The 13,732-nt window shown below is 42.2% G+C and overlaps 1 protein-coding gene across 2 annotated transcripts; it reads left to right on the forward strand.

The window, feature by feature from the left end:
• Nucleotides 1-216: 216 nt before the first annotated feature.
• sap130a (Sin3A-associated protein a) lies at nucleotides 217-12,142 on the forward strand. 2 transcript variants are annotated; one of them, XM_059341782.1, is made up of 21 exons: nucleotides 217-705; nucleotides 1,357-1,485; nucleotides 2,276-2,538; nucleotides 3,295-3,462; nucleotides 3,553-3,679; nucleotides 3,797-3,912; nucleotides 4,009-4,133; nucleotides 5,069-5,216; nucleotides 5,302-5,392; nucleotides 5,512-5,616; nucleotides 5,758-5,899; nucleotides 6,297-6,412; nucleotides 6,610-6,906; nucleotides 7,011-7,182; nucleotides 7,565-7,663; nucleotides 7,779-8,140; nucleotides 8,243-8,488; nucleotides 8,568-8,693; nucleotides 8,804-8,907; nucleotides 9,728-9,841; nucleotides 11,213-12,142. In XM_059341782.1, exons 2-21 carry the CDS (start codon nucleotides 1,374-1,376, stop codon nucleotides 11,369-11,371), a joined length of 3,192 nt encoding a protein of 1,063 aa, XP_059197765.1. In that variant the 5' UTR covers nucleotides 217-705; nucleotides 1,357-1,373; the 3' UTR covers nucleotides 11,372-12,142. The 2 variants fall into 2 exon arrangements, with proteins under 2 accessions (XP_059197765.1, XP_059197766.1); XM_059341783.1 differs by lacking the exon at nucleotides 217-705 and adding an exon at nucleotides 795-995.
• Nucleotides 12,143-13,732: the final 1,590 nt, after the last annotated feature.

Genomic DNA, 13,732 nt, shown 5'->3' on the forward strand with positions numbered 1-13,732 from the left:
GTAGTTTTCTTCACACAGCCAGCTGACAGTGCTAGCAGAGTTCCGTTTCCCATGTGACTCCGGAGCAGAAGCGGGAGATTCTGGACCATAGTCTGGACTCCGGAGGGACCCCGACCACCCGAGGGGAGAGTGGTCACGTGACAGCCGAAACCAGCCGAAGCAAGCCGAAGCATGGTGCATCAACAAACGACACTTCTCGGTGGCATTCCATTGGGTTGCTCCGGTTACGCATACTATAAACTCTTTAATACGCCTATTGGCGGCTAATGGCTGTGGCTCAAAGTACTTACTTTTTAGTTTAACTTGAATAAAGCATGAGATAACTACTTCCACCACTGGCCTATGTACAGCGACAGTTAAGATATTGTGATAATGTTGTAGTTTTCCTCACACAGCCAGCTGACAGTGCTAGCAGAGTTAGCTCCAGAGCTAACTCGGCTGCCTCCGTTTCCCATGTGACTGGTGGAGCAGTAGCGGTCCCCCGAGAGCCCCCCCTCCCCTTTGCTGTAGGTTTAGGTTGGTCAGAACACTTTCGGGACTCTGATTGGTCAGCGATGTGAGACTCTCTTCTCTGATTGGTGGACAGAAAAGGGGAGGTCCGGTTCTTCCTAGCGTTCTTCCGGCTTACTTGTTGGAAAAAAGAAAAGACGAATGGAAAAAATTGTAATCCACAAAACGACCATTGCCTAGTACCACCGCGATACGGTAAATTCTGCACACATGTAGAGACGTTTTTGTTTGTTTAGCCTTAGAAGCTTTTCGCTGCTGTACCCTTTAGAAAGTTCCTGGTTTCGCAGGAAAACCAGGCGGCAGCAGGGTTAGCGATTGTAATGTTAGCCTGCTGCTAGCTAAGGTAGCTGGCTAACAAGGTAGCTTTTTAGTTTTAAGGTTACCGGAGCAAAATAAGTGACTGCGGGAAGCTTTATTTGACTGAGCAGAAATCGCGTTTGGTCGTTTTGACTTAGCCAATCGAAAAGTCGTGTATAGGATTAAAGGTAAACTTGATATTTGATCAGCAACGACAGTTGTTGTCGAGCAGTTTTGTCATATGATATTGGCCACATAACGGTAAACAAAGGTCCACAAAAATATTTCTGTCTTGTATTTCATGTTAAAGTGCCTTTAAAACGGCATCCTTTTTTATCAATTTGGTTAACGTTAATGCTATCAGCTTGTTACCATGGTACTCCGCAGCGCTACGTTAGCCTGTTTATGTCCCCGCGCCGCCCGCAAAGGGTTAATACTGGTGCCTTTTATTGTTGTAACCGGCATTGGAATTCCATTGTTAACTGATTTTACACATTAACGATGTCTTATGTACGTACTGGAATTAATCTTCGATCTTGACTATTTTAGGTCATAATTCGCTAAAAATGAGCTCCCAGCAATTCCCCCGACACGGGCTGCCTGCTTCCAGCGGAGGAGCACCTCAGATCCCTACTACCGGAAACCTGGTGTCTATCAATCAGCCGTCAAATCCATCAGGTAACTTATTGTCAGTAAAATTACTTGTAGGATATTTCATATATCGTCACACTGTTAAAATAATCGCCTATGTCATTTTTTGTCAACATTGTTTTTTGTTGTTTTTTGCCTAAATGATCTCATGACGCCAGCCACCTATGATAAAATCGCCTACATCCTCAGTTGATCAGATCATGTGATTTTACCCCTTTAAGATCAACACTTCTTTGACAATTTGCCACATTCATGGGCATCAGATAAGAACTGAGCAAAGAAGAGCTAGAGGGAGATTGTTTAGTTATCATTTTAGTTTATCAGTGTTTTATTGTTGACACTAATATTGGTAACACTTTACTGTAAGGTGTCTACATAAGTGTGACATGAGCGTATCGTAAACATGACATGGGATGTGTCATGAACATTAATGACACTTTGAAGTAACATTAATGCTCATGAAACTTGTCATGTCATGATTCTGACAGGCTTGTGTGACTCTTATGTAGACACCTTCAAAATAAAGTGTTACCATATCTTGCTTAAGTCACAAATGCATGTTCAAAAAATTGCCTTAGTCATTTATTTCTCTTAAGTTACATAATTTACACACAGTGTTATTACTATGCCAATAGCCATCCTTTGTTACATCCTTTTTGAGTGAAATGATCAATAAATGTCATATGTTACACTTTTGGTGAAGTTTTTTGTGTTCCTGCAAAGCTTGAAAAAAATGAGTTAGGCGATCATTTTAACAGGGTGACGATATGGCGAGGAATACACTTGTTATATATTTAATAAAACTATTTTTCCTTAGCTGGTGCAGAAGTTGACAGCAGTCGAGATGCTGACCATGGGCAGCAGGATCATCCACCTGCTGGGGGCGGGGGAACATTGGCGTTCAGAGATGACAAGCAGGAGACCATGGTGGTCAGACCTTACCCACAAGTACAGACGCTAGGCCAGCCACAAGCTCCCCAAGCGGTGCCCATTCAGCCTGGTACACCTGTGACTGTACCAGCCCCCTCAGTCCACCTCCCACAGGGCCAGCCCGCAGTGCTCACTGAAGGACAGATGAAGGTGATTATTACTCATCTTACTACTTATCTGTAACTTGATGTTTTAAATCATGCAGGTGACATAATTAACCTGGAATTACGTTATTCTAAAAAGATATATTGATGTATTAATTTTATTCTTGGATAGTCATTTTCAAGTCAAATTGTTCTCAAGGTGCTTAAACTGGAAGGACTTAATAATAGCTAATTATTGTGCTAAATTACTGGCTCACAAATAACATTTATTCAGGATACTGGTCATGTGCAAAGTGTCTAACCTTTCAATTACTTTATAAAGATTTAACAGAGATTTACAGCTGCATATAGTTTCATATTGCAATTTTTTGGGTTAGTTAACCCTCTGAATCCTACAACCTGCCAGCGTGTTGGAAAAAGCATGTTTTCTTTATAAAAATCATTAAAATCATAACAATTATCATCAATAGAAACGATTGTCATTGTTGAATTAATCATTTATGACGAGTGCTTCCTGTAGGAAGAGTAAACAAATCTAAGGTTGAAGTTGTGATATTTAATCAACAGGGTTTTGTTCTGCTTTATGTCACAATAGAAATACATTTAAAAATGTTTATAATCATAAACTATTTGCATTACATTCTACGCTCCTGAGAGAATGTCATGTGACCAAACAATTTGTGACTGGACAAAAAACACCCTGAAACTGCTTTGGATTCAGATGGTTTTTCACACTGTTTGACTTTCTAGCACTGTTTTAACACCCTTCAGGGCTTAAAACTAGAATTTTTTGTTTTTTTAGGCTGTCCTGAAGTCACCTATGCCTAGTCGTCTTATTGCCCCAGCACCAGCTTCCAACCAGGGTCATATCCCAATACCCCCCAAGGTGCCTGGTCACATTACTGTCACCATAGAGAGCAGTATTGCTCCAACCCCATCTATTCCTGTGGCAACTATCAGTGGTCAGCAGGTGGGTGCACTGTAAGCTGGCTGTTAGTGTATGTTTTTGTGTCTTTCCTGCTGTTGACTAAAGTTGCGGCTTGCTTTTATTGTGTTTCAGGGTCACTCAAGCAACCTACACCACCTGATGCCAGCAAACATTCAGATCATTAGGGGCAGTGCACCTGCACTGCAGATCGGGACCCCTGCGGTCCCTCCCCAGACCTTCACATCCCATTTACCCCGAGGTATGCATGATGTAATAAGATCACTATGCCAGGCTTGATGTTCGCTTGTCTTTGAAATAGTAGTTGTTCATTTGTAGAAGTGCACTTCTCTACATGAGTCTATTTCTTTCCCTGTAGGGGCTGCTGCAGCAGCTGTTATGTCCAGCTCTAAAACTGTCCTGCGGCCAGCCACCGGAGCAAGTGGGGGCCCCGGCCAGCCCACAGTGCAGCACATCATCCACCAGACTATTCAGGTAGCAGTAGATCTACTTTGACCTACAGAAGTGTTGATATTGTGTGTACCTTTATAAACATCGTGTCTAACTGTGTCTTCCTCCTATTGTCCACAGTCCCGCCCAGCTGTAACAACGTCTACAGCCGTGCTTCCAACTGTGGTCGCTCCCATTTCAGCAACTAGAACTCAGTCCCCAGTTATCAACCCATCAGTCACACACTCTGCAGAGGTGGCACATGGGTAAGTAGCAGTCCTCAGACTTTATTAGTAAGTCAAGATGCTATATCTGTAAGCACATGAATAATGAGAAAGCCACTTTTTAATTTAACAACAAGGAGTTTAACGGCAAAGAAAAACAAAACTGTTTGTGTTGATTGCTTAAACTGCCCACTGTGTGACCATATGGAAAACTTTATTCATCTGTTGTCCTCTTAATGTAGTAACAGCTATTCGTTGTTTTGTGTAAAGAAGAGTAACTGCCAGGTGCAGCAGACACAGTGAAGCGCAGACTTTTCGGTTGGTATGGGCAGTGTTAATAAAGCATCTGTTTAAGGCACTGCTATCTCAACGTCTCCTGACCATTCTGCACCCCATAGTTGTCTGACTGTAAATGCTAATTAGCCACTACAAGCCAAGCTAAAGCTAATAGAGTTAGCCTTGAGAAACCAGGGGTCTCTCAACAACGGTTCAGAGACCACAAAGATGGAAGTGAGAGGAGTCTGTCTGACATGCATAAATAACTCTAATTTAAGTTAATTGCTGAGTGCAGGCTCTGCATTCCCAGCGAAACATCTATTGCAGTTATTCCTGATCAATTTATTGGACAACCAGAGAAGAAATCAGGCCCTGCTAGTCATTGTGGACCACAACCTGAAAATAAGCGAAGAACAGGAGGGCTGCAATATAAGGACCCCCCCTTATTCATGTAAAGATACATAAAGTTATGACATGTTAGATCATTCACTCACTTGATATGTATTCTATGAATAAAGTGTTTCCATGTGAGCCAACCCCTACTGAATTACCTAATTTTCCCCGAAAAACACAGTCGTCACATTGCATGTGTTGAAACCTGTAACATGGAGACATGTTCTAGACCATTCCCTTTGGACTTTAATCAAACCATGTCTGTGCCTGATTTGATGCACTAAAAAGGCCAGTCGTTTATTTTCCAGGCGCCCAGGGCTGACCATTCACCCCCCTCCTGCCACTGTCAGTATTCAGAGGTCTCAGACGTCCCGTGACACCGCCACACGGATAACGCTGCCGTCTCACCCTGCAATTGGAGCTCAAAAGCCTCAGCCTCCGCACACCATGACACAGGTTACTGCTTCTCGTTGGCTGCCTACAAAAATAATGGAACGTTATTTAATACAATGACTGAACTGAAGCCTTTTGTTCCCCACAGAAGCCCATCTTCAGTCCTGTCACACCAGTAGCTGCAGCAACTGTGGCACCGATTGTTGCCACTAACACTGTGCCATCAACCACCACAATAGGTATTCATTCTTTCCATATCAATATCACAAAACATTGTGATGTTAGATGAAAGAAACACAAGTGAAACTGTGCAGTTATTTTTTTTTACACAGCTGATCATTTATCCTTATATATTTAGGCTCTGTGCCACACACCCAAATGACCAGTAACACTATTGTCACCATGACGATGGCCTCGCACTCCTCTCATGCTACAGCAGTGACCACCTCTGCCATCCCTGTTGGTAAGTTGGCTGTGTGTTCTCTTTGGTTGCAACACTGTTGTATGCCTTACAAGCAGAAGGTGTTTTCTTAATAACAATTTATTGTTGAAAAGTGTATTTCAAAACAACATTCTCTGAACCATTCTATGGTGTTTTTTTTAGCTAAAGTGGTCCCTCAGCCCATCGCCCACTCTTCATCCCGTGTGCAACCCGACTACCCCGGAGAGCGAACCAACCTCATCCCAATCCCAGGCCATCGGTCATCTCCTAACCCCGTCACAATGGAAGCAAGAAGTGACAACAGGTAAGCACGTAATGTTGTTAACTAATAAATAACAATGTGTATCCATTAGTTGTCCATATTCTCAGTTGCTATCTATTTGTGTTTCTTTTACCTGCCACAAACACTTACAGGGTTTACAGGTGCATCTCAATACATTAGAATATGATGGAAAGTCCATTTCCAGTAGTTCAAGTCAAATCGGCCCAACCAAGTATTGAGTGCATATAGACTGACATACTTTTCATATTATTATCATATTATACATACTTTTTAAAATTGGTATTTTGTAACATTCTTTTTTTTTTTTTTGAGAGACTGAATTTTAGGTCATAATCAATGTGTATTAACCTCAGGAATCCAGATATTTTATTCAGATGACCCAGAGTGTTGGATTAATCTTGTATGTTCTCTTTTGAAGGCCTTCTGTGCCTGTCCAGTTTCAGTATTTCCTGCCAGCGTACTCTTCGTCATATCCTCTGACACACACCTACACCCCCATCAGCAGCTCTGTATCTACCATCCGCCAGTATCCTGGTAAGCCCAGCTAACCAAGAGTCACAGATAACTCCAGTGGTGTAATAATACCTTTATTATTAGCTTTGACTGTGACAAAATGTTGACAAAATATGCAGAATTATGTACTTTGAATATGAAATGTGAAACCTGAGGGTTAAACCTGTAACTTGGCAGCACATGGATCTCATTTTAACTTCATTTTTTCTCTCAATAAGTTACTCCTCAAGCTCCAAGTTCAGCACTGCCCACCCAAGCTGGAGTAGGCGTGGCGACCACTGTCCATCTTAACCACATGCAGTTGATGGCAGTGGATCGGATCGGTCTCCCATCTGCACAAATCAGCACCCAAGGCATCCAGCCAGCTCCTATCACTGCGCAGGGCATTCAGCCAGCCCCGATAGGAGTGCAAGGTCTGCACACGTCTGCACCAATTGGTACACAAGGACTACAGCAGGCACCGATAGTCACTCAGCAGCAGCAGCAACAACAAGCGCAGTCCGACGCAAAACCTGGTAAATGCAAATTTGGTACTGCCCCAGTAAAAACTAACATGGTATTGATGACTGCTTCTCTGAGTTGTGGGCTGTTTGTAACGCATGTTATTCTTTTTCTTTAGGAGTTGTGTTGGCTGATGGCTTTGTAGCTAGCCCCATCAGCAGCACATTCAGCACCACCCAGCCAGTTGCCACCATGGTGCAGGCACACGCCCAGGGAGGAGTTGGAGGAGCCCCAACTCTGGTCTCCTCCCCTAGACCCAGCATCCTCCGCAAAAAGCCTGCAGGTGAAAGGTGAGTAGAACACCAGCGTATGAGACAGTAAGCCATCTGGAATACCCCTAGTAATATGCAGCAAACTATCCCAACAGCTCAAACGTGTCTTAAATTGCTTTTTTCAATCTCATTCAATAAAGATGGAATTGTTTGAAGAGGCTCGATAATAAAAGTGACTAAAACAAAAAACACCTAATTTCTAGAGAGTTTCTCTTATTTGTTGAGTAACTCCAAATTAATTTAATAAACCAGCTAACCAGCACCACAGAACAAGCTTTGTAGGGGCACATAGTCCCTTTATAGCAGGTTGACTGTCGGTTTTAAATTCTCCAAATTAAGTTTGACAGAAACTTGTGAAGTTCAAACAGAATGGCAACAGGGTTTCTCTTTTGTGTTTCAGTTGCGTCCGTAAGAACCTGATCCCCGCACAGCCCAGTGAACAAGGTGCTGGCAGAATGGACAGCGGTGTGAGGGGAGCAGGATCTCCCCGACCAGCAGGGTGAGGCTCCGTCAACATCCATCACATCAGTAACATCCGTGTTCGCATCATTAGATCATGACATTAGAAATGCTGATGTGAGTGTGTAACTTGTCATTTTGGATTCCTCTCTCAGCATGAAGCCCAAAGCTGAGGTGCACATGGCAGTGGCCCCTCCTGTCATGGCTACAGTCGAGGCACTGCCTTCTCAGGGAGGAGAGCAGCAGGCCGTGTCCTCAAATGCCCAGCACCTCGCCCAAGCCATCCCCACCATGCTCGCCACGCCAGGGCCCGTGCCTCCCTCCCAGCCCTCCTCTGTCCTCTCAGCCCTGCCAGCAGCCATGGCTGTAACTCCCCCTGTCCCTGCTTCAATGGCTAACACTGTGGCCTCCCCCACTCAGCCGGCAGCCAGCAGCACTGCTGCGTGTGCTGCCAGCTCCGCATGTCCAGATTTGAAAATTAAGCAGGAGGTGGAGCAGATGGACACATCTCAGCCAGGTGAGGAGTCAGTGCTCAATCTAAAATTCTCTTTAAAATTATGAATATAAGGAAGCCAAAATATGCATGTAAGTAAACAATGTGTTTATCTCCTCCCCTCAGACCCCAATGCAAACTTGTCTTCAGCCCCAGCCCTCACCAGCCAGGCCTCAACCCTGAGTGCTCCTACCACAGGAGATCTGATCCCTGGCGCCTCACCGAGAAAGAAGCCCCGCAAGCAGCAGCATGTTATTTCCACAGAGGAGAGCGAGATGGTAGAGACCAACAGCACAGACGAGGAGAAGGCCCCAGGAAGGCCCATCACTGGCAGGGCTGAGAGGCGCGAATCTCCACCAAGGGAATACGTTGGTATGTAATTAAATAAAATCCATTGTCGCAGTAATGATGATGACGACAATGTTTGTAATCTCTTGTTTTTGTCTTCCAGATGAGGAAGGAGTTCGTTATGTACCAGTCAGGCCACGGCCACCTGTCACTCTTCTGCGGCACTACCGGAACCCCTGGAAAGCTGCCTACCACCACTTCCAGAGGTACAGCGACATCCGGGTCAAAGGTCAGTGGCTTCCTGCTCCCAGGCAAAAAATGCCTATATTTTATACAGTGAGTGAGAAGGAATAATGGCAGTGTTTTCAATTTAATAACACTCCTTTGCTGTTCTCGCAGAGGAGAAGAAGGGCAACTTACAGGATATGGCCAACCAGAGAGGAGTGGCCTGCAGAGCACAAGGCTGGAAAATTCACCTGTGTGCTGCACAGCTCAGGCAGTTGGTGAGTGCTGGACTCAGACCTGTAACAATATAACTCTGTAGTACTGTTTATCCTTTTTTTTTTTTTTTTTTTTTATAACTTTAGTTTTTATTGTTCCAAACAACAGTACATATTGATTTATCCATACAGGTCTCTCTTAGGTATGTGGCTGGATGGACAGAAATGTTACAGCTTTGTCTTTATGTTGGAGATAAATTAAGATTGAACTTCTGGCAACATTATGACTACAAGACACACAGGTGCATCTCAATACATTAGAATATCATGGAATATCATTTCCAGTAATTCAAGTGAAATAGCTCCAACCAAGTATTGAGTGCATATAGATGGACATACTTTTCAGAGGCCAACATTTCCAGATTAAACTACTTTTTGAAATTGGTGTTTTGTAATCACATTTTTTGAGACCCTGAATTTTAGGTCTTCATTAAATGTAAGCCATAATACTTATAATTGGAAGAGACATGAAATGTTTCATTCTGTGTGTAATGGATCTATATAATGTGTTATTTTCACTTTTTGAATTGAATTACTGACATAAATAAACTTTTCTATGATATTCTAATTTATTGAAATGCACATGTATATACCACGAAACTGGTTTAAATTAAATGATTGCAACAACTTGACCACATTTATAGACCAAAATAAGGTGACGACAGACAACTTTTGAAACTGATTGAACACTTTCCTCTGTCCATTGGTGTCCACTGGTGTCTTTTAGTTATACTGACTGCAGAGAGAAAGATAATTATTGTGCACTATCTCATTTGTTGATTTGAGTTCTGTTAACTCTGTGTGTTTGATACTTAATCTGTAGTCGAGTTTGGAGCATGATGTATACAGCCGCCTCTCCACCCTTCAAGAGGGCTTGATTCCTAAGAAGAGAGCAGGCTCCGATGATGACCTTCACCGAATCAATGAGCTCATACAGGTACGGTTGTTAATGCAGAAAACACTTCAGTTTTACTCAGTTGTTTGCAGTCATTGCTTATCAACATTAGTTATATGGAATAAAAGGAAAGGGAAATTTAGTCAATCCTCTAACCCCAGGACTTCCGAGTGTATTTTTTTTTTACTGCACAATCATGGCTGGAACTCAAATGTGCTTTGTGCAGTGTAGCACAGTTATAATGCCATGAGTCACAAAGAAAGGAAGTCATTCTGGAGAATGAGAAAATTGAGTCTGTATCTACAACATTTTCAGAGTTCCCATACTTGTTACCAACATTGGGGAAAATGGGGCTCCACATGCTATAAATAATGAACTATTTATATTTTTTTCAACCTCTATTTACAACAAAGTGGAAACAATTAAGGCAGCAGTGGTGAACATGTGTTTAAGACCACCTTCAGAATATGAGTAAGTAGATGGACCGTAATCTCAGACCATCTACTCTGGTTGAAGTGTTTTTGTAGTTTTGACAAACAGTGGAGCAGCATGATATTGACTTTATTTTACAACTAAGACAAATAAAGTTTTATTGAAAGTTTTTCTATTGGTATTTAGTGGGCTATCAGTATTTTCGCTGTTTTTTCCCGGAGGCCGTAGCAGGCTCACTTTTAGGAATATACTGGAGATACTGGTATCATATGAAACTAGAAGATCTAAGGAATATATAGGCATCTGTGTCAGGATACCCTGTCGGTAAGTTGTCGAAAGAGCAGTGAAGCTTTAAAGTTGAGGAAAGTTTGAGAAAATGCTGTAGTTGTTGTCGTCCATACATACATGTTTGATGGCAGTTCAGTTCAGTTTGACTGAATCCTTTGTTGGTCAGTCTGTGGATCTGACTCTCACTGTGGAGAAATAAAAAAACTGAAGTGAGATGAATAGACTGAGAATTTTCTCTTATCTGACAAAACAATTGTTGATTGAATTTAATTTTGTGGACTCAAAATGCAATTAAACAGGTAAATCGCAATATATTGTGTTGTGATTCTCACCATATCGCAAAATGCTTCAAATTGCAATAATATCGTATTGTGACTGAAATATCGGGATAAAATCTTATCGTTGGGCCTTTGCTGATTCACACCTCTAGTAAGTAGATGGACCATAATCTCAGACCTTCTACTCTGGTTTTATTGGTTTTGTAGTTTTGACAAACAGTGGAGCAGCATGATATTGACTTTATTTTACAACTAAGACAAATAAAGTTTTGTTGAAAGTTTTTCTATACTTTTTTGTGACACTGATGCAGATTAGGAGTCCTGCTAGTACTTGACAAAAGCTGCCCTCTGCCTCAATCGCTGTCTTTACCCACACATTGCTTTTAACAGAAGGTGTTTCTGCCTCTGTCCTCAGGGTAACATGCAGCGCTGTAAGCTGGTGATGGACCAGGTCACCGAGGCCAGAGACACCATGATGAAAGTGCTCGACCACAAGGAGAAAGTGCTGAAGCTGCTCAACAAGAACGGCACCGTCAAGAAGTCCTCCAAACTGAAGCGTAAAGAAAGGGCATAAGCTTGGACCTTCTCCTCTGTCAACAACCATTGTCACTGTCCCCTTCTCTCTGAAGGGGCGAAGGAGCTGCTCAGAACTTGGTGCTATGATTTGCTGCATACAATCACACGCACCCTCCCTATCTGCCCCGAGAGCAGACAGAGTGACAGGAGGGCTTCAAGGAGCAGACAGCCCGTCAGGAATAGGTTCTCATTAAAGACCCAACGCACATATTGAGTGTGGAGCATTGTAGGTTCCATTAGAGTGGCTAACTGGACGGCCCTGTCACTGTTTCCCCCCTTTTTTGTTTTTGTTTTTTGCCCCCAGAGACCAGTTTTACTAACTTAATTTCTGCCTCTTCTTTCAAGACAATGTTTGAACTGGCACATTGGGTATTTTTCTTATCTGGCACTAAATGCAGTTGCAGTAAAAAAAGTGATGAAAGTATTTCAGTTAAAAATGAGCCACCTGAGAGTTATTGAATCATATTAAAGGAGTCCTATAGTAAGCTGTGTGTATACAGACTAATCTCAGTCATGCTCTTTTCATTAATCTGTGCCTTCATTTTGTCGGTGTACACGAAATGGACGGGGGACACGTGAAAGCATTTCTGTGTGCTGTGGAAATATTCTGAAAATATCTCTGAAAGAAAAGTGTCAGGTCAATTTCGCTGCTTCCCTTTTTTTTCTCCGAACATCCTGCACCTGCATTTTTCTAGTTCAGATTTGTCATCCAATGTGGGTTATAACTATTATCAGCCACATTAAAGATGGAGTACTTAGATTGAATTTTTTTTTAAAAATAGTACGAGGAGAAAGCCTTAATGTGAGGAGCCTTGAATTGATTAAATGTCTTTAAAAAAATGCTCTTAAAGGATAGTGTCCATAAATGGTTATCTAAAAGCAAGAACATCCTGCACTTGCATAATGCCATAATGCATAACTGAACTTTAGATTCAAACTGCCATGAAATATCTACTTAACCCAAAGTGAATGGCTGTCATATTGGTTAAAAACAATATTTTCATTTGGTTTCAGAAAGTGAAGTGTTTGAAAGAGAGTGCGAGTAACTTCGTGTCATCATACTGGTGGATTGGATTCATGTAAATCAGTGTAAATGTGCTTTTGGTTTTCCATTGACCTGTTTCTTTTCAAGTTTTGTACTCAATGAAACATTTTGTGCCGTGTGATGTGTGCCGCTTCATTTTGCAGAGTGTAACGATAATGACGTTATGAGATGAAGTGAGCTCAAAACATCCAGCTATTGTACATTGTTTTTGTCTGTGTAATTATAGTAAAGATACTTAAACAATACCAGATATGCCGTGAAGACTGTGTATAGCGATATTTATTAGCTTTTTTCACTCTGCTCATAATGAAGAACATTCTCGAAATTATGACCTAGTATTTCAAAATAATGGCCTGGTATTTCAAAAATAATGATCTAGCATTTTTAAATAATGACTAAGCATTTCAAAATAATGACTAAGCATTTCAAAATAATGGCCTGGTATTTCAAGATAATGGCCTGGGGCCTCATGTATCAAAGAGTGCGTAGCTTTCATACTGAAAGATGGCGTACTCCCAAAACTAGAAAAGTACGTACGCCAGCTCACCTCCACATGTATCAAACTGCTTACGCCAGGTTCTGCGCACCTTTCCGTGATACAGCCCAATGAATACGCAAATGACTATAAATCGCCGGCACGCCCGCTTGTTATCGACAAACCAACGACAAATCAACTTACTGCCACTGCGCGGGTGGAGGCAGGAAAATGTGCTTTTTGTTGTCTCAGCTCTGGGATCAGCAACAAGGTGTCACTGTGGCTGTTAACCAGCCGGATCAGAGACACGCACCATGACAGAAGGGTCCGTCAACACACGCTCCTTCTTAGAGCTGCCAGTGCGTAATGCGTGCCATAATCCTTTTTACGTATCAGTTTATAAGCCACACTTAACTTGTTGTCCCAATTAAACATCACATACGGGATCAAATATGCAACACACCTGAATTATCCTGAAAGGATTTCAAACACACGTTTTTTCTCCGGGGAGAGGGATCTGTGCGTCATGGATCGATGTGCACCTGCAGCGTCAACATCTCCATGTGCAACCAAAGGGGAAACGGTCGGCGATCGGCATTTTGACACAGTGATTAAGGCAGGTTAACTGTGAAAAATATGTGTGCTCCATAGTCAGAATCACAAGTATTGATCCCAGGAGGGGGATATATAACAAGTGGAAATAGCCGAATATATAGACTTAAGAAAATATACAATCTTAACATCAAAACATATAGACTTCAACATTGCACAAGTAAGCAGCAGTACGAAGGTGAAGTCTAAAATATGAAAATAGATGGAAAAAAAATCATCTATCCCCT

The sequence above is a fragment of the Centropristis striata genome, chromosome 9, assembly GCF_030273125.1.
Source record: "Centropristis striata isolate RG_2023a ecotype Rhode Island chromosome 9, C.striata_1.0, whole genome shotgun sequence".
NCBI lineage: Eukaryota > Metazoa > Chordata > Actinopteri > Perciformes > Serranidae > Centropristis > Centropristis striata.

What these genes read in the sequence shown, in the direction of transcription:
- sap130a (XM_059341782.1), top strand. Translation starts at nt 1,374, where the DNA reads ATGAGCTCCCAGCAATTCCCCCGACACGGGCTGCCTGCTTCCAGCGGA. An exon ending in TCACTGAAGGACAGATGAAG is followed by an intron (nt 2,539 to 3,294) that starts GTGATTATTACT and finishes TTGTTTTTTTAG; the next exon opens with GCTGTCCTGAAGTCACCTAT. An exon ending in GCAGTCCGACGCAAAACCTG is followed by an intron (nt 6,907 to 7,010) that starts GTAAATGCAAAT and finishes CTTTTTCTTTAG; the next exon opens with GAGTTGTGTTGGCTGATGGC.